At 39.1% G+C, this 21,497-nt stretch overlaps 2 protein-coding genes and 1 pseudogene across 2 annotated transcripts; 2 read left to right on the plus strand and 1 right to left on the minus strand.

Moving 5' to 3' along the window:
• The first annotated feature begins 364 nt into the window (after window positions 1-364).
• On the plus strand, window positions 365-2,767 carry LOC146305709 (secretory phospholipase A2 receptor-like). The gene is made up of 5 exons (XM_084712389.1): window positions 365-404; window positions 1,362-1,739; window positions 1,835-2,197; window positions 2,352-2,440; window positions 2,620-2,767. The coding sequence occupies exons 1-5, from the start codon at window positions 365-367 to the stop codon at window positions 2,749-2,751; spliced, it is 1,002 nt and encodes a 333-aa protein (XP_084568515.1). The 3' UTR covers window positions 2,752-2,767.
• A 7,516-nt stretch (window positions 2,768-10,283) lies between these two features.
• LOC146305710 (secretory phospholipase A2 receptor-like) lies at window positions 10,284-12,803 on the plus strand (annotated as a pseudogene).
• Window positions 12,804-15,205: 2,402 nt separating this feature from the next.
• LOC146305711 (E3 ubiquitin/ISG15 ligase TRIM25-like) lies at window positions 15,206-20,626 on the minus strand. Its single transcript, XM_084711660.1, has 7 exons — window positions 20,167-20,626; window positions 18,470-18,844; window positions 18,160-18,255; window positions 17,794-18,027; window positions 17,468-17,642; window positions 17,323-17,382; window positions 15,206-16,588 (listed from the first exon to the last, which is right to left on the minus strand). The coding sequence occupies exons 1-7, from the start codon at window positions 20,377-20,379 to the stop codon at window positions 16,044-16,046; spliced, it is 1,698 nt and encodes a 565-aa protein (XP_084567786.1). The 5' UTR covers window positions 20,380-20,626; the 3' UTR covers window positions 15,206-16,043.
• Between the last annotated feature and the right edge of the window lie 871 nt (window positions 20,627-21,497).

Here is a 21,497-nt window from a genome sequence, read left to right on the forward strand (position 1 = left end):
ATCACTTTTTTGTGCTGTTTCCTTTGCCTTGATCCTCAGACATATAGCCTTGTGTTTTTGATAACATATGTTCAAAAACACATATATTTTTCATTATTCACATGAACTGACCTCATGCTCATGACAAAGGTGTGAAAAAAAAGATTCTCCAAAAGGCCCTCTGTGTACAAACAGGTACTGTGTTGTGGAGACACTTTCTTCACAATACTTTTTGCATAAAGTGCATCAGGACAGTGTCCTGCCAGTATCAGATGTGAGGAGCCTTTTGTCAAAATTAGCTTTATTTGCATGAAAACAGAATACATAGAGGCAGTGTTTCGTCTCAGTGGTGCACATGGACACACACAGTCCACGGAGCAGCACGATGATGGAGAGGATCTTCCTGGGTGTCTTGTGTCTCTCAGGTCAGTGAATTTTTTGGTAAAGTCTTATCAATATATATGTTGCAATATATTATTGTTGAATATTGAAGAAAAATGGCAAAACTTTTGATTACATTTATGTACACAGTTTTTCGATTACTCATTATGATCTACTGAGTAATTATCTGGACATTTGGGTAACTACAGGACATGTGGGCTGTACTCTAAATCACTATTGATCATCCCAAACCTGAAATGACAGAAGAGGTACCAAGCAGTTAAAAAGTAACCACAATATAAATTATTTGTAAAATCCACCATTGTTACACCCTTATTCCATCTTGTTACCTACTTCCTACATATAGGTATTGGCAGTGATGGACAATAACACAGTACATCTACTTGAGTACTGTACTTAAGTACATTATTTGAGCATCTGTACTTTACTTGAGTATTTGGGGTTTTTTTTTTTTTGGAAACGTATGACTTTCACTCCACTACATTTCAAAGATGAATATTGTACTGTACTAACTCCACTTCATTTCTAGAAAGGTTGTCGTTACTCTTTACTTTTAGGCTAAGCATAGCTTTGAAGCGACGGCAGGAGAAAGACAAAATTAAATCTCAAGATGTTATTACAATTAGAAAAAGAGAAATAAGGTTCTGTTAATACATTGTGAAAAGAATACAGCAATGTATTGATATTAGAAAATGTGCTTTGTAATTTGTACTTTTGAAAACTTTAAAAGCAAGCACTCTAGTACTTTAACTCAAGTAAAATTTTGACTGATCAACTTTCACTTGTAGTTGATTAATATTTGACCAGGAGTATCTATACTTTGACTCAAGTCCTGGGGTTGAGTTCTTTGTCCACCACTGACTATTGGTTGGTGCTGTGCTGGTACAATGTTATTAAAAAATCATCAATCAAAATCAAAAAGTGTTACCAAAAAATTAATTAAAGCCACCTCATATTTGAACAAATTTTGTCGTCCTCAGGATGGGTCATCTTCTCCTCATGCCTTCTCCATGAGTACCACTTTGTTTCAAAGACAATGAATTGGACTGAAGCTCAGACCTACTGCAGAGAGAAATACACAGACCTGGCCACCATTGAAAACATTGAAGAAATGAACCAGTTGATCAACACAGTTTCATCTGCTGGTCACAGCTCTGAGGTCTGGATTGGTATGTACATTAAGATGGACTGGAAGTGGTCAGACGGCTACACAGGGAGTGGAGCTGAGTATAGGAACTGGCAAGCAAATTATCCTTATTTTTACTACAATGATGATTACTTCTGTGTTGTGATGGCAAAAAATTATCCATGGCAGAATCTTCAGTGCCACGATAAGTATCAGTTCGTCTGTAATAATGGTAAGAATGCAGCAAAGCATAATTTCTCCCCCAATACTAATTATTTTTAAGTCTGATGTGTCAACTCAATAAATCCTTGTTTCCGTGACCTGCAGGAACACAACAGAATCCTCAGTTTATTTTTGTGAGTCAAAGCATGAACTGGTCGAGTGCTCAGAGGTACTGCAGGGAGAACTTCAGAGACCTGGCCACTGTGACAAACAACACTCAGAACCAGGTCATCGATAATATTTTGCCTAATTCAGCCTGGACATGGACTGGTTTGTTCAGAGATCCTCGTGTTAACTGGTCTGATGGGAGTGGATCCTCTTTCAGACACTGGTATGGAAGTTATATATCAACTGGCTCGATGAGTGTGATGTGTGCTGTCTCAGATTTGCAGAATTCAGGAAAATGGACGATAGGTTCCTGTGAACATAAATTACCATTTGTCTGCTACAGCATCCCTCCACCTCCTGGTGAGTAGTTTACTGTCCTTCAGTGGAACTGAGAGAAAACTGCATTACATTAGAATAACTGCTGTTGAACTGCACTCAAAGATGGTGCTCATTTACATCTATGAGTTTGAGAGGTAATTCCACTGCATGTTTTTCTTCTCTGTCTATACATCAGTACACAGGCAGATATTAAAGGTGAAGATAAGAAGAGACTCCTCTGTGGACCTGAATGACCCTGCTGTGCAAGCAGACATCCTGAAAAAGGCGAGTCTCCAAAATCCACCCTGAAAAGAATTAAAACTCTTTCATTTCTGGGCCCATTTTTCATTTTGCTGTGTGTCTTTCTTTTTTCTCCGTGAAGCCAAATGAAAACCTGCTTCCAACAAACATTGTAGATTTGAACAAATGTTTAAAAATGACCACCACTTGTGTTTCTCATGCAGTTCAAGGACGGACTGAAGGAGAATGGAGTGAGTGGAGTCACCCTGAAGTGGAGAAAGCAGCCTGATGGGAAAGTCTTCCACAAGGAGCAAGAAACTTCTCAGAAGAAAAACAGAAAAAAGACTGAGCTCTGAAATGTAAAGGGACTGTAAAGAAAAAAGGGTGTTTTTCTTCATTATATATATGTTTGACTATAGTTAGTGAAAACATGTTAAACCACTGAGAACTATGTAGTACTGAATTCTGAAGTTAGACCAGTAAACTTGTTTTTATGATTTCTGTGTTCAGGATTTTTTGGGAGGACCTGAGACATCGTTCCCCCAACACTATATAAGGCCCACAACCTGACACACAAACAACACCGCCTGCTTTTCTTATGATTTAGAGACCTAATTTGACACACTTAATGATTTTTTAATCAGTCAAACTTGGCTGGGTGTTTAATAACATGTTTATGTAGTTTGACAAACTCAGAACACATTTATTGTTGCTCTACAGTCCCTTTAAATCCTGCTGTGTTTATCTGTAATCCATGGTGAGTGTTGATTCTCTATCTGCTGATACATACAGTACACTATTATTTCTTTTCTTAGATGACTGACATCATTTAAAAAGCTTTGTGTCACTTGAGAGGCAGTGGAAAACTCACCTAACCTCAACTCACATTTATAATGTGGAGACTGCACATGAACAGCAACGAGAACATACAGAGGTCGTGATGGTAGACAGAAAACAAAGCCTGTGTTCATCTCAGACTGCTCTTTTTTTCTGGTTTGCATGAAACCTCAGAATACACTTGCTTTTGTTTCTGAAATAAAGATGGACACTTTCTGTACTCTGTCTTTGCATAGGAACCACAGTATATTTGCATGGCTACATGTTACTCTCTCTTATTCCTGACATCATTTGTGTATTGATGAACTAGATTAGCTCATCATTACAAACTGTCATAATATGTACTTAATGTCTTTTTCTTCTCTCATTAATAGATCAACATTTCAAATATCTGATTCAGTTTCTCTGTAAACAGATTTCACTGGAACATGTTTATGTAGTTTGACAAACTCAGAACACATTTATTGTTGCTCTACAGTCCCTTTAAATCCTGCTGTGTTTATCTGTAATCCATGGTGAGTGTTGATTCTCTATCTGCTGATACATACAGTACACTATTATCACTGAGTGCTTAACCAGAACCCTGAATACATCCTGTAGACCACTGGTTCCCAACCTGGGGTCTGGGCCCCCTAAGAGGGGTGGCAAAGATCACAGGAGGGTCTCTAAGGGTTTGTCTGCTCTGAGGTTGTCAAAATTAGGTTTGCATATGTTAACTAAAATCATAATTTATATAAAACTGATAGTTGAACTGTTGTTTATATAGAACTAAATTACAGATATGTTTTGCTGTCTTCACTTTTTTGTAAGGACAAGTGTGTATAATGTTACTCTGTTCGACTGTTAAAAGACAAAATGTTGAGCTCATACAAGAGACATTTAGCAAAGGTAAAGTTTCTAAGAATGGAAATAATTATAATTGATGTTAATTCCTGACAATAGAGCTTTGGAGTGAATAATCATTCTTTTGGTTTATATGTGTGTGTGCTCAACTTTTCTTAGATACAAGTAGGGGACTCTCAAAGAAAAAAGGTTGAGAACCATCGCTGTAGACTGTCATAGAGGAGTTTAGTCCCTCATCATCAATATGACTGTGTGAAGTGTGTTAATGAATTATATTTTTCTTCAAAATAAAACATATATATGACATGTGGCTTCAAGTTTCCAGTTTGTGAACAAGTCTGATAAAAATACATTTACACACAAGACTTGAAGAATATACAAGAGATGAGATCTATGAGGAATAATGAGTGTGAGCACATCCTGTGTTTCAAACTGAACATAAGCTGAGCTCTTTCAGTCACTGAGTGTGAGCATCAAAGTTTAACACTGCCCTCTTGTGTTTGCATTACAGTAATATTCATTCAAAAGCATCATATTTAACTCTGACAGTTACCATTTTACTGCACCATGAGTACTTTTACTTGTCATGCTTTAAGTATATTTTATTGATCAGTTCTGATTGCAGGACTTTAACTTGTAGTGGAGTATTTTCATGTCTGTACAGTCATGACACATTAGATCTACAGACCAGTGTATCAATGATATCATGTATAGATTGACATCTATTCAAAGTTAATGAGTCTTCTGATAAATGTGCAAACTGGTTGGTTGGTCTTAAGACTTGTCATCAATGTTCAGTGTTATATTGAGATTGACCTATAGAGGGAGCTACAGCTCCTCCTGGGTCTCTGCAAAGGTCATACAGGTCTGCAGACTTACATTTCTATACCTATGTGGGAAAACCTTTAGCTACATTACAACACATCTGTTTGTTATTTTGAATTTTATATCACATGTGGAGAAATGTGACTATTTTGTTGTCATTTAGCTCGACATAGTAAATGTAACATTCATCTGTTTGTGTCAAACCACAAATAGACATTCTGCATTCGTGTTAATATTTCTACTCCACTACATTTAAGAGTAAAACTATGAACTACAGTTATTTGACCCCTAAAGTGACTGTTGGATTTAAGACATAAAACATATGAGTGACAGGCACATTAACAGATAGACCTCAGGTGGTGCTCAAAGCAGCGGCTCTTTTGGCCTCTGACCAGATAAATGCCCTTTTTGCAAGACACATTTTCCTATTTCTTTTTCTAAATATATATATTTTAATTTTTAAATTTGGTTCATGACATCAATTCTCAGTTAAAAACATGTGACTTAATGCCCATATTTGCACCAAACAGAACAGAATCTACAAAAAGGCAAACTCAAAAAACAGTCCTGGGGGAAAAAAAACACAGAAGAGACTCAGGGGGGAAGACACAAGGGACGCAGGCTGACTGACGTGGAAACACACAAACAAACTGACAAAGACACAGAGAAACACGGGGACTAAATAGACTGAACTAAGGAGACACAGGTGGGCAAACAGGTGAAACACATGACAATCAAAAGGGCGGGAAAACAGACAAAGACACACAAGGGAGAACCAAGCCTACAAAATAAAACAGTAAGTGTCGAACAAAATCCAAAACCATGACAGTTTTACTAAGGCAGTAATGCAGCATTAATCTTAGCAAGCGCTGTCAACTAAAATGAGTGAACTCTGGTGAGAGTTAGTGTGTTTTGTGAGGCAACAGAAACAAATAAATAGCCTGTACATTACCTGGTTAATAGTCTTTGCAGTTATATTTGATTACCTGAATAAAATACCTGTGTGCACTACAGGCACAATTCATGGCTTTCACTGTGTATATCTGAGGCAGGAGAGAGAGCATGGCAGCTGTGATCAGGTTGGAAGTATTCTGATCCTTTGTTCAAGTAAAAGTAGTAATACAAAAATACTCTGCAAGTAAAGGTCCTGCATTGAAAATGTTATTTAAGTTAAAGTATGTAAGCACAATCAAGAAAATGTATCTAAAGTATTCAAAGTTAAAGTACTCAATGTAGAAATGTGTCCCCTGTAACTGTTATTATATATTATTATATACAAATGAGGAGGAGAGAGGAGAAGAAAAATCAAGAGAAGGGGAGGAGAATAAAATAAGGAGAGGAGAAGGCACTAAGTTGTAACTTGACATCAGTCTACTTTGTTGTTTAGAGGGTAGTTTGGCTGGTTCATTATTGTATTTATTCAGACAGCAGCCTTTTTCCATTAAGAAGGCTGCAAATATTTTTTCCTCACTACCAGAGGGAGAGAATTATAGGTACTAATTTAATGAAAAGAACAAGATGTATATCTCAATAATTAAAGTTTATTATCACAACATGCATGCATTTTCTAATTTTCATATCCGGATGCATTAAGTAATGCTTCTATTCAACTTAGCACAGAAACAAAATATCCAAATCCCATTATAAACCTCCTCCATAGGTGGGTCAGTAGTTCTGTCTTAATGAGATATTTGTGGCTTGGTGCTCAAGAGACTGAATGTCAGTGTCAGTATTCATGCATCCAATCTGCACGAGCTGGGACAGAGATTCATCTGTCCGCCTCTTTCTCTCTTTTGACTTGATGTGCTTCTTAGTTGACAAGCTGCTCTCACAAATGTAAGTGCATCCGAACATGCTGGTCATTGAGAGTGCAAAATCACAGAGGAGTAGAAAGCAGAACTCTGGTAGTCGTCTCCCAAATGAAACACACACGTCTCCACGATCACAAAACACCCTCATTTATGTTAAGTCTTTCCCCTCATAGGAATGTGGATTAGTAAAGTATCATTTGAACATATTATCTGTCAGCAATTAAGTGTAAATATTGAAGTTAAAAGCACATATGTGTGTTTCGCCCTTGGCTGAGGTTGCGCACACGCATCTCCACAATCACAAAACACCTGTCCTTTATGTTTAACAGCTGTGCATGCATGTGTGTGTCTTTAAAGTTAATCTTACCAATGAGGAAAAAGGAATCATCATCAGCAAAGTGCACGCAGGACGGGATCACAGCTGTCAGATCGTCTTTAACAGATCAGTCAGCGTGACAGCGGGAGCACCTGTAGTGTTTGCGTCTATGCGTTTACCAGAAAAACAAGGATTAAACAATTATTATCTATAACATAAAAAAGTAACAAGACTTTATATCTGACCGCACAAAACCGGCCAGACCCGGGCAGAAAAAGGTCTGTGTACTTCTGTCAGAGCTGGTTGGATATACCTGTGCATAATTTTGCACACTTTAAACTTCAGAAGCACTATCTGATTCTCTTTCTTACACCCACAGTGGTGTTAGCGGGACAGAGGAGCAAAGATGGGAGGAGGATATGAGGATTAGGAGAGAGAAGAAGGAAGAGGAGGAGCACGGACGGCTGCATAACTGCTCCTCAGTTGGCTCAGGTGGGCCACCTGATCCAGGCTGAGATGCCAGTTTTGTGGCCAGACTGGATCAGTTCGCCTTTCCCGGGAATCCCGTTTCCCTGGATTAAAACCAATCCTCCACTGCACATCGCTTCACTATTTGTCCATCTGACAAGGGCTTCTTTGCTTTAGTGAAACAACATAAGACACCTGAAGAACGGACTCCTTTGTGGTTGTGGCTGTGGCAAAAAGGCTCTGTTCCTTCCTTGCTTTTCAAAATTGATTTCTGTCTTAATGTAGTCAACAACTGTAGTAAAGAATTCCATATTTCATGGGTGGTGGGAGTCTGGAGGAGGGAGAACATTAAGCACAGTCAGACTCTTGGATGGACGGCCCTGCAGGAAGGTAGACAAGTGGAACTGCTCTGACGACAGGACCAAGGCTGACCATGAGACCTGTTACACAGACTGGACTAAGGAGACTAGTGACAAAGGCAGAACCCCCCTGGAGATCAGTGACGAAGCCTGGTGGAACCACTCCTCAGGCTGGCAACGAGGCTGGAGCACAGGAAACGCAGCTGGCACCAGAAGATTCAGCTGCAGGTCAGGCCGGCCTGCTGAATAAGATTCTGGCATCTGGAGGACAAGACCTGCGTCTGGTAGCAGGACCGCCAAGCTGGAGGCCGGCAAAAGGGCTGCAGGCCAATGGCTGGAGTGCAAGACTGTAGACTGGAAGCTGTGTCAATTAACCCAACATACAGGAAATGTAGCATGCACCTGTTTGTGTCCGACATCAAATAAACATTCTGTATTCATGTAAAGATTTCTCCTCCACAACATTACAGAGGAAGAAAACCCCTAACTACAGTTATTAAAAGGTTGAAGTTACTAATTACTTTGATTTTACACATAAAAATCTTATCTTATGCATTATTATAGATTAAAAGCCCTGCATATTCATAAAGGTGAAATGAAAAGTGACCCACAGTTGAGTCCACATTGACAGCGCCAACACGTCCTCATGAAGAGACAGGAGCAACATTTGCACACACAGATATGGTCCTTTTTTATCTCTTTGTCCTCATTTGTTGCATGCTGGACATTTAAGTGTTTGGTATTATGTCCGGAACGATTATTTTTGTAGTTTATGTTGTTATCTTGGTCAGTCCATTGTAATAGCCTCCTATTTATTTGACTGACACCATTTAAAAAGCTTTGTGCCACTTGAGAGGCTGTGGAAAAACTCACCTGAAGCAGCTCTAGTGCAGCTTTGTAATATCAGTGAGTGGTGCTGTCATTTGTACACAGGAGCAGGTTACATTTATAATGTGGAGACTGCAACGTGAACGTACAGAGGTCATGATTTCTTCCTGCCCTAGTCAAAAAAGAGAAACATTTGCATCTTTTCATGGTTAGATTCTACCAGGGATAATGCTGATTTGCATTATCTGTGCCCTGAAGCACAAGTCCTCAGTCCTCATTACACACAATTCAGCACATCAAAACATACACAAAACATTACAGTCATCTCAGACGGCAAACATAAGACATATAGTCAAGAATAACAATAAGTACAAGAGTGAAAACTTGACACTGATAACTCTGCAGCAAAAACCACAAATCCCCACATGCATAACAGTCTACCATTATGATGTTTCAAGGTTTCCATGTTCCATGGGAGCTGAGGGTCTGGAGGAGGGACAAAATGAAGCAAAAGCCAGAATCTTGGACGGACAGCCCTGCAGGAAGGCAGACAAGTGGAAGAGGCCGACCAGGAGACCTGTGACCCAGACAGGACCTCTGAGGAGTCTGGAAACATGGGTGGAACCCTGCTGGAGGCCAGTGATGATGATGATGATGCTCTTACACTCTGGACCTTTAAATCAGGTTGCCTTGCCTTCAAATCAGTCTCTACTACAAGAGCTGGAGTTTATGCTCATTATAAATAAAACTGCCATCCAGCAAGTGAGGGAAACTAAGCTATTAGGCATCAACAAACTGTCCTAGTGAAAACATAAAAACTAGTGTTCGAGGTGTTTTGACCAGGACTTTGAGTCTTTGCTAAGCCCCACCTCCAAATAGCAACTTGTCCAATTATAGGCTAGTAACTGTAACTAGTGCTGTCAAGCTTTCCATCTCTCTACATGCTGAAGCAGCGTGCTGGAGATTCTGAGAAGAGCGATACTCTGCGTTTCATGAGTCTGGACGGTGGAATCTTTTTTGTAGTTTCTCAAAGACGTGAACCACAAGAGCACACGTGTGGAGAAAGGATTAAACTCTGTCTTCATCTGCTGTAAAATAAGCTGCAAATGTTAGCATGTCCGGCTAACTAACAGTAGCTTACTAGCTGGAGTAACATCACCATTCAACCAAAGTCTGCTGAGATGTTAGCTAGCTTTAGCCTCAAACGTTATAACATGTATTGCGCTGTGCAATACAAACATTACACATTAAGCTAAAAAACATGACAACAGCCCTGCTTGTTTCATCATAAAATCAAGGCCAGACGGTGACATTGCAGGATTACTGTGTAAAAACAGTGTACCTCATGGGAAGAGGGTCTTTGTGGTGACAAACAAAAACCAACAGAAGAAGAAGAAGACTTTGTGGTGACGAGAATAACTAACCCGGTTTGTTTAACTTGCCACAAGCAAACCAACTCATGCCACCCCCCCACCCCCCGGTGTGTGACATATCCACCCATGCCTACTCGTTACAGACAAGAGAGAGGCCTTTTCCTACATTTCTCTTCATTTGCATTAATGAAGAACATATAGAGGCAGTGTTTCCTCTCAGTGGTGCACATCGACACACACAGTCCACAGAGCAGCACGATGACTGAGAAGATCTTGCTGGGTGTGTTGTGTCTCTCAGGTCAGTGAATTCTTTGATAATGTCTAACAGTCATTATAAATATATGTATTACATCACATTATTGTGGAACACTGAACAAAAAAGTACTTAGAGCAGGGGTGTCAAACTTATGGCCCGCAGGATGACTTTGCAAAATGTGAAAATTACAGAGAAGACATTAATGTTAAGGTTGAAACCATTCCTAGAGTAATTTGATTACTAAAATCCGTTGAAATCCGAACAACTGTACAGCACACTGTGTTTTGCATGTGGGGGTTAGTAAAGACCAGAGTATTGATGAGCGCCGACATTTAAATTTTGATGTAATTTATTATCACACGGCTGCAGCATCTCTCCTCTCTGTGTCAGTGCAGCTCCTCCATACACACACGTACAGTACAGACACACAGAGGAGGTCAGTGTGATTCTCTGACCCTGTCTGTATCTGATCTGTTGACTTTCTTCATCAGCAGGATGTTTTATAAAGACAGAAAGCCAAAACCTAACTCACATTTTTCCCTACATATTAATCCACCCGTGACTCAGTTTTCACAGCAGCAGAGAAGCTGCATGTGGAGGAGACTGTTGTTAATGACGGAGTTTATTACAACAGTCGAAACTAACGTGATGGTTAATGACATCGACACCAACCAGATGCACTTTAAAATTAAACAACTGTATAAGGAGGCCTGTACGTAAAACAGGAGAGTCTGTGTTTGTCTGTGAGAAACCAGTCCCCTGTCCCCTGGGGGTCTGAGAGCGTCCTGCTCCAGAAGAAAAATGTGATTTTAACATGTTAACAAAGCATTCTGGTGACTGTTTCAGTTCAAAGAGTTAGTTCCGTCTTGTGTTTGTGGTTTCTGCAGACATTACTACCTCATATTTGAAAAAAAATTGTCGTCCTCAGGGTGGGTCATCTTCTCCTCATGCCTTCTCCATCAGTACCACTTTGTTTCTGAGAGTATGAATTGGGCTGAAGCTCAGACCTACTGCAGAGAGAAATACACAGACCTGGCCACCATAGACAACACTGAAGAAATGAACCAACTTATCAACACAGTTTCATCTGCTGGTCACAGCTCTGAGGTCTGGATTGGCCTGTACAGTAAAATTGACTGGACGTGGTCAGACGGCTACACAGGGAGTGGAGCTGAATATAGGAACTGGTATGTAAGCACTGAGAAAACCTTTCCCTACGATGGCGAGCTCTGCGTGAACACTGGAGACACTGCAGTATGGTTTCATGGGGATTGCTATCAGAAACGTAATTTTTTATGTTACAGAGGTAAGGATATAACAAGGCATTATTTCATCTGGGAAAAAAAATATTATTTCAAACTTCAATATGTCAACTCAACAATTTACCAATTTTTTTAAAAAACTCTAACTGCAGGAACACGGCAGGATCCAGAATTTGTTCATGTGAGTCAAAGAATGAGTTGGTCCAGTGCTCAGAGGTACTGCAGGGAGAACTTCAGAGACCTGGCCACTGTGACGAACGACACTCAGAACCAGGAGATCCAGCAGTTGGTGCCAGCAAAGGACTGGCCATGGATTGGTTTGTTCAGAGAGCTTCATGTTAACTGGTCTGATGGAAGTGGCTCCTTGTTCAGATACTGGTCCACAGGTTCAAAAGTAATTGGCTCAAAGTGTGTCGTATGTGGTGCTGCAGCTTTGCAGAGTTCAGGAAAATGGACGGTTCTTTCCTGTGAAACTAAATTACCATTTGTCTGCCACGGCGTCCCTCTACCTCCTGGTGAGTAGTTTACTGTCCTTCAGTGGAACTGAGAGAAAACTGCATTACATTAGAATAACTGCTGATAAACTGCACTCAAAGATGGTGATCATTTACGAGTTTGGCATCACAAAGGTAATTCCACTGCATGTTTTTCTTCTCTGTCTATACATCAGCACACAGGCAGATATTAAAGGTGAAGATGAGAGGAGACTCCTCTGTGGATCTGAATGACCCTGCTGTGCAAGCAGACATCCTGAAAAAGGTGAGTCTCCAAAATCCACCCTGAAAAGAATTAAAACTCTTTCATTTCTGGGCCCATTTTTCATTTTGCTGTGTGTCTTTCTTTTTTCTCCGTGAAGCCAAATGAAAACCTGCTTCCAACAAACATTGTAGATTTGAACAAAAGTTTAAAAATGGCTGTCACTTGTTTCTCATGCAGTTCAAGGATGGACTGAAGGAGAATGGAGTGAGTGGAGTCACCCTGAAGTGGAGAAAGTAGCCTGATGGGAAAGTCTTCCACAAGGAGCAAGAAACTTCTCAGAAGAAAAAGAAAAAGACTGTAAAGAAAAAAGGGTGTTTTCTTCATTAGATGGTGAAAGCATGTTAAAACACTAAGAACTGTGTAATTCTGAAGTTAGACCAGTAAACTTGTTTTTATGATTTCTGTGTTCAGGATTTTTTGGGAGGACCTGAGACATCATTTCCCCAACACTATATAAGGCCCACAACCTGACACACAAACAACACCGCCTGCTTTTCTCATGATTTAGAGACCTAATTTGACACACTTAAAGATTTTTTAATCAGTCAGACTTGGCTGGATGTTTAATAACATGTTTATGTAGTTTGACAAACTCAGAACACATTTATTGTTGCTCTACAGTCCCTTTAAATCCTGCTGTGTTTATCTGTAATCCATGGTGAGTGTTGATTCTCTATCTGCTGATTCATACAGTAAACTATTATCACTGAGTGCTTAACCAGAACCTTGAATACATCCTGTAGACCACTGGTTCCCAACCTGGGGTCTGCCATTCATTATTTTTTTGTAAGGACAAGTGTGTATAATGTTACTCTGTTTGACTGTTAAAAGACAAAATGTTGAGTTCATACAGAGACATTTAGCAAAGGTAAAGTTTCTAAGAATGGAAATAATTATAATTGATGTTAATTCTTGACAATAGAGCTTTAGAGTGAATAATCATTCTTTTGGTTTATATGTGTGTGTGCTCAACTTTTCTTAGATACAAGTAGGGGACTCTCAAAGAAAAAAGGTCCTTTGAGGAGTTTAGTCCCTCATCATCAATATGACTGTGTGGAGTGTGTTAATGAATTATATTATTCTTCAAAATAAAACATATATATGACACGTGGCTTCAAGTTCTGAGTTTGTGAATGAGTCTGATAAAAATACATTTACACACAAGACTTGAAGAATATACAAGAGATGAGATCTATGAGGAATAATGAGTGTGAGCACATCCTGTGTTTCAAACTGAACATAAGCTGAGCTCTTTCAGTCACTGAGTGTGAGCATCAAAGTTTAACACTGCCCTCTTGTGTTTGCATTACAGTAATATTCATTCAAAAGCATCATATTTAACTCTGACAGTTACCATTTTACTGCACCGTGAGTACTTTTACTTGTCATGCTTTAAGTATATTTTACTGATCAGTTCTGATTGCAGGACTTTAACTTGTAGTGGAGTATTTTCATGTCTGTACAGTCATGACACATCAGATCTACAGACCAGTGTATCAATGATATCATGTATAGATTGACATCTATTCAAAGTTAATGAGTCTTCTGATAAATGTGCAAACTAGTTGGTTGGTCTAAGTGCCCTTTTTTCAATACACATTTGAGTAAATACAACTCAGAATCCTCAAAAGTTGTGATGGTAAAAACAGAATGCAATTATTTGCAAATTCATGTCAACCTATATTCAGCTGAATACAGTACAAATGGCAAGATATTTAATGTTCAAACTGATTAATTTTATTATTTTTTGTAAACATGTACTCATTCTGAGTTTAATACCTTCAACATGTTTCAAAAAAGTTGTGACAAGGGCAACAAAAGACTGGGAAAGTTGTAGGATGGTCAAAAAAAAAAAAAAAAAAAACTCCACCTGTTTGGAACATTCAAAAGCTAAACAGGTTAATTGATAACCGGTGATAGTATCATGATTGAGTATTAAAGGCACATTCTTAAAGGCTTGTTCAAGCAAGGGTGGAGTGAGGCTCACCTCTTTGAGGAAAATAGGCAAGGAAGGCATCTACAATTCATAAGATCATCAGAAAGATTCAGTGAATCCAGAGAAATCTCTGCACATAAGCAGGCAAGCTGAAAACCAACAAAGCCAAACCAAACAACCCTTCACTAAGCCCCGCCTCCAAACAGCAAATGTCAATCATCACAGTCTCTCACAAACATGAAACACAAGAGGACACATATGGGAAAACTGTCTTCATCTGCTCTAACGTAAGCTGCCAACATTAGTACTTCCAGCTGACTAATGCTAAAAATCGTTGGTAAACAGAGTTTGTCACCACATGTACAAACGTCTCTAGACGACCATGCAAAGAGAAAGCCATATATCAGCAGTATTCAGAAAAGCTGCCGAGTACTCAGGTCGAATGTCATGTCAGATTAACCAATGCAAAGTGAATGGAAAATGCAAATGCAATGCAAAGAGTTCAGGGCTTTAGGTTTTAGGGGGTACTGGGCCTGAAGATGCCTTCAGGCTCATAAAGGCTTAAAAAGTCAGCAACGTACGTAACACAGCTAATTTCCCTACCACACCACAAAATTGAAACATTAGAAACAAAACAAAGTAAATATATTATAAATATACTTTTTAGTATTTAAAAAATTTACTTTTTTGTATTTAAATAATGCACAGACGCAGTCTGTTTAGAATTATCTGCATCTAAATGCTCTGCAAAGACAAATGAAAATCAGACACAATGGGCTGCAACCACACTTTTATTAATTTATTTCTTATGAAAACAACCAAAACAATCGAGACAACACATAAAGTATACACTCCATTGAAATAAAGCAAAAAAACATGTAATACATGTCCACTCAACACTGCAGAGCAGTTGTAGTTTGGAAAAAATAAAGTGGATGCTAAACACACTAAAATAAATTCATAACTCCAGAAAACTAACAAGTTAATACAGTTTAAAGTAACTGATGACAGACTGATTCCTGACAGTTTGCGTCATCTTTTCTGAGTATATAAGTATGGAACAGGTGAAAGCAACTGGCCGTAACCACTTTGAGCCTTAACGCTCTGAAACACATAAAAAAATATATTCAAAAGTCATTAGACAAACCTCTACAGACTAACATGTTGCTGAAATAAAAGTATAAATCCTTACGAACTATGGGTTTGTTTCAACTGGCAAATCCAAATGTGGTTTTACCACTTAATGCCAAGCTACTCATTTATTTTAAAGGGATAGTTTGCATTATTTGGGGTTATATGAAAAAAAAGTTTAAATATACACTATATTTATAACATTTTAACTGCTTTACCTAAGCCTAATATTGCTCTTTCCAAACCAACCAAACTCCATTGGCAAAAATCAGAAATTCTGTTTGTTTGTTTGTGTTATTATGTGACTCTGATGAATCCAAATTAACCTTTTAAAATACTTAAGTCACACAAAAACACAAACTGTCTGACAGGAAGACAAAGCAGTGAAAATATGCTAAATATAGATAAGTATGTTAATCCAACCCCACTTCAAACAATCCAAACTATCCCTTTAACTGATTTCCAATGAGGCCACTACTTACAGTATATGGGTTTTTGAGTGTTATTACACAAAGTGCTACTTGTACATCTTACAAATGTCCAACTGAGTAGAAGGCAGTATTTTTCACAGCATTTGTTGGTTGTGATAAAAGGCTACAGGGAAAATTGGCACAAAGACTCTGCAACAAAAGAATTATGTTCTATCACCATAACTTGATCAGTTCTGCAGAATATCCACTGCTCGGCCAAGCGACATCATCCTTCAGCCCGAGGCCAGGGTGGAGAGGCTGAGTGAACCTGGCGTGTTCTTTGTGAAGCAGAGTCATCGTGAGAGAGATGCTATAAAAAGACAGAGTCCCGGCCTTGTAATCGAGGTACACGCCGATCCTGTAGGATCGAGGGCCCGACACCGTCACGCTTCCTTTGTTGTGCCGGAAAGCGTAACCGTGCGGGGAGCACTCTAAACTCCACGACTTGTTATTACTTCCGAACTCCGAGTCATACGCCGATGATCTGCTGATGTCTTTGTAGGACATGGCCACAGATACGTTGCTACCACCTGTTCTGACCTCCCAGTAACATCGCTCTGACAGACCCTCTCTGCACAACACCTGCCTGACGGTAGCAAACCTGTCTGAGTGAGCAGAATGATAGTTATCGGAGCTGCCACTCGTCACCCGCTGGTATTCTTGTGAAAGAGACAAATATCTGTGGGCTGAGTTCTTGTCCAGGGTTAGAGGACGGCAATCTGACACAGGCAGGAAGAAAAAGGTAATATTAATATTAACTGTTTGACACTCAGTTCATCATGTATACTGATACCATGGTGTGGTGAATACTCTTTTCTGATTGGCCGGCGGTGTTGCTCATCAACTGCAGCAAGTCAGCTGAGTTTGGTTGTAAAACAGACTAGAATTACTCCTCGTCATGACAACGGTAAGCTCTTGCTTCATAACTTTCAATTTTGAGTACAAATAAATAAATAAATAAATAAATCATGGTACATGTTTCTCATATCAAAAGATGAGCAGTATATTTCAAGTATATTTAAAAAAAAAAAGTTGCAATTGACCCCAGTCTCCCCTATCTAACTGAAAATGACTTAGGATGCAAGCCAGTTTTAGAAAGTTTCTGATTATTATTCAAATACTAAATCAATATTTTGAGATTGTAACTCATTATTTTTGAAAGATTTCTCATTTTAATCACTTAAAGGATGTTTTTTTAACAGCAGATCGAGGTTGTTGTTGTTGTTTTTTTTTTTACACAGTTCTATGTAGTTTTATTTCATCTTAATTATGTTACTGTTTTTTATATATGTTTGATATTTATAGCTTTTTCACTATTTTTTTTTATTTACTTATTCATTGCTTTTTTCTATTTTGCCTTTTGCTGCTGTAACAGATGTAGCAGATTTCCTTGTTGTGTGACTCATAAAGGATTATCTTATTGGAGGTGCAGAGAATCAAATGTTTTACTCACAGCGTAAAAACTCCTCTCTGGTCTTTGGCGCAGGTGGCAGCACAACATCTATAGTAGAAACTACCAAAAAACAAAAACACTCAGTACTCCTGGACTTGAATAAAAACGTTACACAACTCTAGATTTTTAAATATCCGTCACGTACCTGTGTCAGAGATCTTGGCCCACCATGTGCCATACAGGAGGTTCCTCATGTCATCCTTCAGCTTCGTCATGCAGTCGGTCACAGTTCTGAACGAACGTTGAGGACGAACGACAGAGTCAGGAGGCAAGTCTGCAGATTCACAGGAGGTGGACGGAGACTGGAGTCTGGAGAAAGTCTGGATGGTATTCAATAAATCAGAGACCAGAAGGAAAACAAAATAAACAGCAGACAAATAGCTATGAGTATAATATGTACTGTATGGAAAAGTGCATACAACTTACTGCAGTTGATGTTAGTTCCATTAAAATATATCCTAATATCCTAACCTGAATGAAATGGATGTGGTCGTCCATATGAGAGAGCCGTTCCAGCTCGGTGTCCCTCCTCCTCAGCTTGGTGATCTCCTCCTCCAGCTGCAGCTGCAGCTCTTTAGCCTGAGCGACCGCAGTCTTCTCCCGCTCTTTGATCAGGTAGTTTGTCAAAGAGTGTATTTTCTTTGTGATGGAGATCAGCTCATCAAAGATCTCATCGCTGGTCTTCACTGCAGTCTTGCCACAAGTCTGCTCAAAAAAAAAGAAAAACATCAAGATCCTTCTAAACTTCTAAAGATGAGCACACCTTACCAGACATTACAAGACTTCTTATTTTGTGGTAAATACAGACAATAGAGATCAAATATTGATTTTCTGCACCTTGAAATCCCTCAGAGCTTGGACCAGCATTTTCAGCTCCCTCTCTCGCTCCTGGAATCTCTCCTGGACTTTCTTCCGACTCACAATCAGCTGTTTCTGAAAGACATTATTGGTGTGACAGCCTCATTTTTATCAGTACAATTGTTATATTCAAGGGTTCAAGTAGTGTTGCTTCCGTTTGTGGACCCCTGTTGTCTCAATTCTCATTTTTCTTCTGCTTCTTTCTTTCTTATATCTCTCCGCTAAAAGCATTTGTGCACTAAGACAAAAGTTCACCAAAGTTGGCAGGTGGGTTGCAAATTCTTTTTACCTGTTGCACAGCTCTCTCGGCTGCAGCAGACACTATATGGTGCCTTTTATGCTCATCTATAACGCAGAGACAGCAGATACACTTCCTGTCTGTCTGGCAGTAGACCTCCTTCAGCTTGTTGTGTTTTGTACACATCTTTTCCTGCAGTGGGACTGTGGCCGAGACCAGCTCGTGCTTCTTCAACACAGGAACACTGTAGTGAGGCTCGAGGTGAGCTGGACAGTAAGACGCCAAACACGTCAAGCAAGACATCGTGGCTTTGTTTCGTTTGGTCCCACAGCAGAAATCACAGGCAACGTCCGCTGGGCCGGCACAGGCCGCAGCAGCACGGGGAGAAGCCTGCTCACTGCTCGTCCTCTTTAACATCTCCACAACCTAAAGGCGACAGCAAGGACGGTGGTGAGACGACACAGGACAAAAACAGGACGAGAAAAGATTCATTCAGAGTCTACAAAGCTTCACAATCCTCTTAATCAGTTACTAGAAAATGTTACATCTGTAAGAAATCATCATTATATTTACAGAGAATAACTGTGATTGGCTGATGGTAGCCATGATTTTTTGAAGAACCTAATTCAGTTTGAAAATGTGCAAAGTTCAAATGAGTCTGCAGACATTTAAATGGATCATGTTACTGTACTCAGACCTGCAGGTGAAATATCGCCTTCATATTTTGCAGGACCACCAGTTACAGGAAACGGCTATGGCACATAGCATGTAAACAACACAGACTTTGTTGGTAGGGTGATTTAAAACTATTTCCAAATAATAAAAAACTGTAGAAATTCTGTTTGCACAAAGTAACACAGCATATGCAATGAAATTAAGATAATTCTGCTTCCACACATTTCAGGTTTTTGGCCTACAAGCCGAAAGAAAGCAAGAAGCAAGACAAAATTAAGTTGAAATTTAAGTAAAACTAAGACACTAAAATATAGTAAAAATAAGACAAAACATAAAATAGGTAACAGGAAAACAATTAAATCATGACAAGAATAAATAAAAATAGAGGGAGGAGAATGCAGAGATGACACCACATGATGTCATCTAGTCAATATAAATAAATAAAATGAATTCAGTGGATCTTGTACTGAGTAAAAAGATTAAAATATATAAAAATGAAGATGCCACATAACAGCAAGTCTATAAAAATGGGTTTTAAGTAGGGATTTAAAAGATGTTACTGAAACTAACAATCGTTACAGGAAACACTTGAAAATGTTTGGACCCGTTTTTCAAGTGACAAGATTGTCGCAGGATTAATTAATCAACTGATTGTTTTGAGTCATTTTCAAATACAAAAAATAATCAGAATATTTTTTCTTTGCTCCTCTCTGACAATAAAATGAATATTTTTGAGTTGTGGACAAAACAAGACATTTCAGGACGCCATGTGGAGCTTTGATCAACAGTTTTTACCAAATTCTGACATTTTTTGGACCAAACAACTAAGCGATTAATGGAGAAAATAAGTGACTGCTTAATCGATGATAAAAAACAAAACAAACAAAAAAAACGAGTAATTTGGTAACAGTATTTTTTAAAGTAACCCGCCCAACTGCAGTCAACAGTGACACCTCAGTATTAATAGAGTTCAGATCATTTTAAATGTGTTTACAGTCAAACTTTAATTGTAATGGACGACAGTGAAGTGTCTCACAGTGACCCTCCATCATCATCATCATCATCATCATCACCTCATCCAGCATGTTGTTCCTCCTCACGTCAGGCCTCGGACTGAACGTCTCCCTGCACTGAGGACAGCTGTACTGTCCCCTCTCCTTCTCCGCCCGGTCCCAGCATCCTTTAATGCAGCTCGTGCAGTAATTGTGTCCACAGGGGACGGTGACCGGGTCTTTAAGCAGCTCCAAACACACCGAACAGCAGAACCGACTGTGGTCCAGCTCCATGCTGCTGCTGCTCGGCCACGCTGACTTCAGACCACACCTTTAATGATGCACTGAGGCGGAGCTCACACCTCCAACTCACCGCTCACTTCGCGTGCCCTTTGGTCCAATTTATAACGAGGAGAGACCTTGCATTTCAAAATAAAATAAAAAATCAAACTGCTTTTAGCCACTGTGCTCCAAGACTCACTCACATTTTTAAAAATCAACTAAAGACCGACTAAACCAGGCAGGCAGTTAACTAATGTAGCACATTATTTTTAATATTTCTTCTTATTATGTCTTGTTTGTAAAGCACTTTTATTTGCATGTTATGCATGAAAGATTCTATTATTATCTATTATTTGTAGAATCTAAATACAAATAAATAACAAATAATTATTCTAGATGTTTATGTAGGTTGGATTTTGATAGTATTTTCCTTCCTCCTAGTTATTTTTTATTCTAACTATTAATTAGTATTATTTTCTTGCTTAGCTTATTTAGATTTTTTGCTGAATTAATATTTCTGTTTGTTGTGGCCACCTGAAGTTATACATAGGAGGGCAGAGATAGGACCAGCATGCACCAGGTTGGGAAAGTGTTTCTTTTTTTCAAAGAGCATACAAGCCCATATACAGGTGTGTGTTTGTGGCTCATGGCCCAGTATTAAGGTTTAGTTTTGGCCCTCCAAGGGAAAAACTTTGGTTTGGTCTGATTTAAATAGTCCAAGTAGTCCATGTTGCCTCACAAACAGCAGTGAGCACAAGTTAAAACTGCCCGTTTAAAGTCCTGGAGCAGCTCTAATCCTCCATCTTGCAATCAACAGTTGAAAGAGGAATTCAGGACAGTTGCAGAACAAAGAAAGAGTTAATTTTGAGCCCTGACTAAAAGGGGCCATCTTTCATTTCACTTTTGATACTTTAAAGTCCAACTCCAGTCATGTTTTAAACAATATGCTCTGCAGGAAGTATTAAATAACTGACAATGTAATAAAAATATTAAAATGGCTTACACAGCTCTACACCTTGCCTTCATTTGGTATTCAAGGATTCATGAATATGCAAATAGTCCCTGCCCTCTCAACACACCTCCCTACCCCTGATTAGCTGCACCTGGCTTCTCCTCTGTTTTTCCAGCTA

Source organism: Lutjanus erythropterus, chromosome 23 (assembly GCF_056507025.1).
Source record: "Lutjanus erythropterus isolate fLutEry1 chromosome 23, fLutEry1.hap2, whole genome shotgun sequence".
Lineage (NCBI taxonomy): Eukaryota > Metazoa > Chordata > Actinopteri > Lutjaniformes > Lutjanidae > Lutjanus > Lutjanus erythropterus.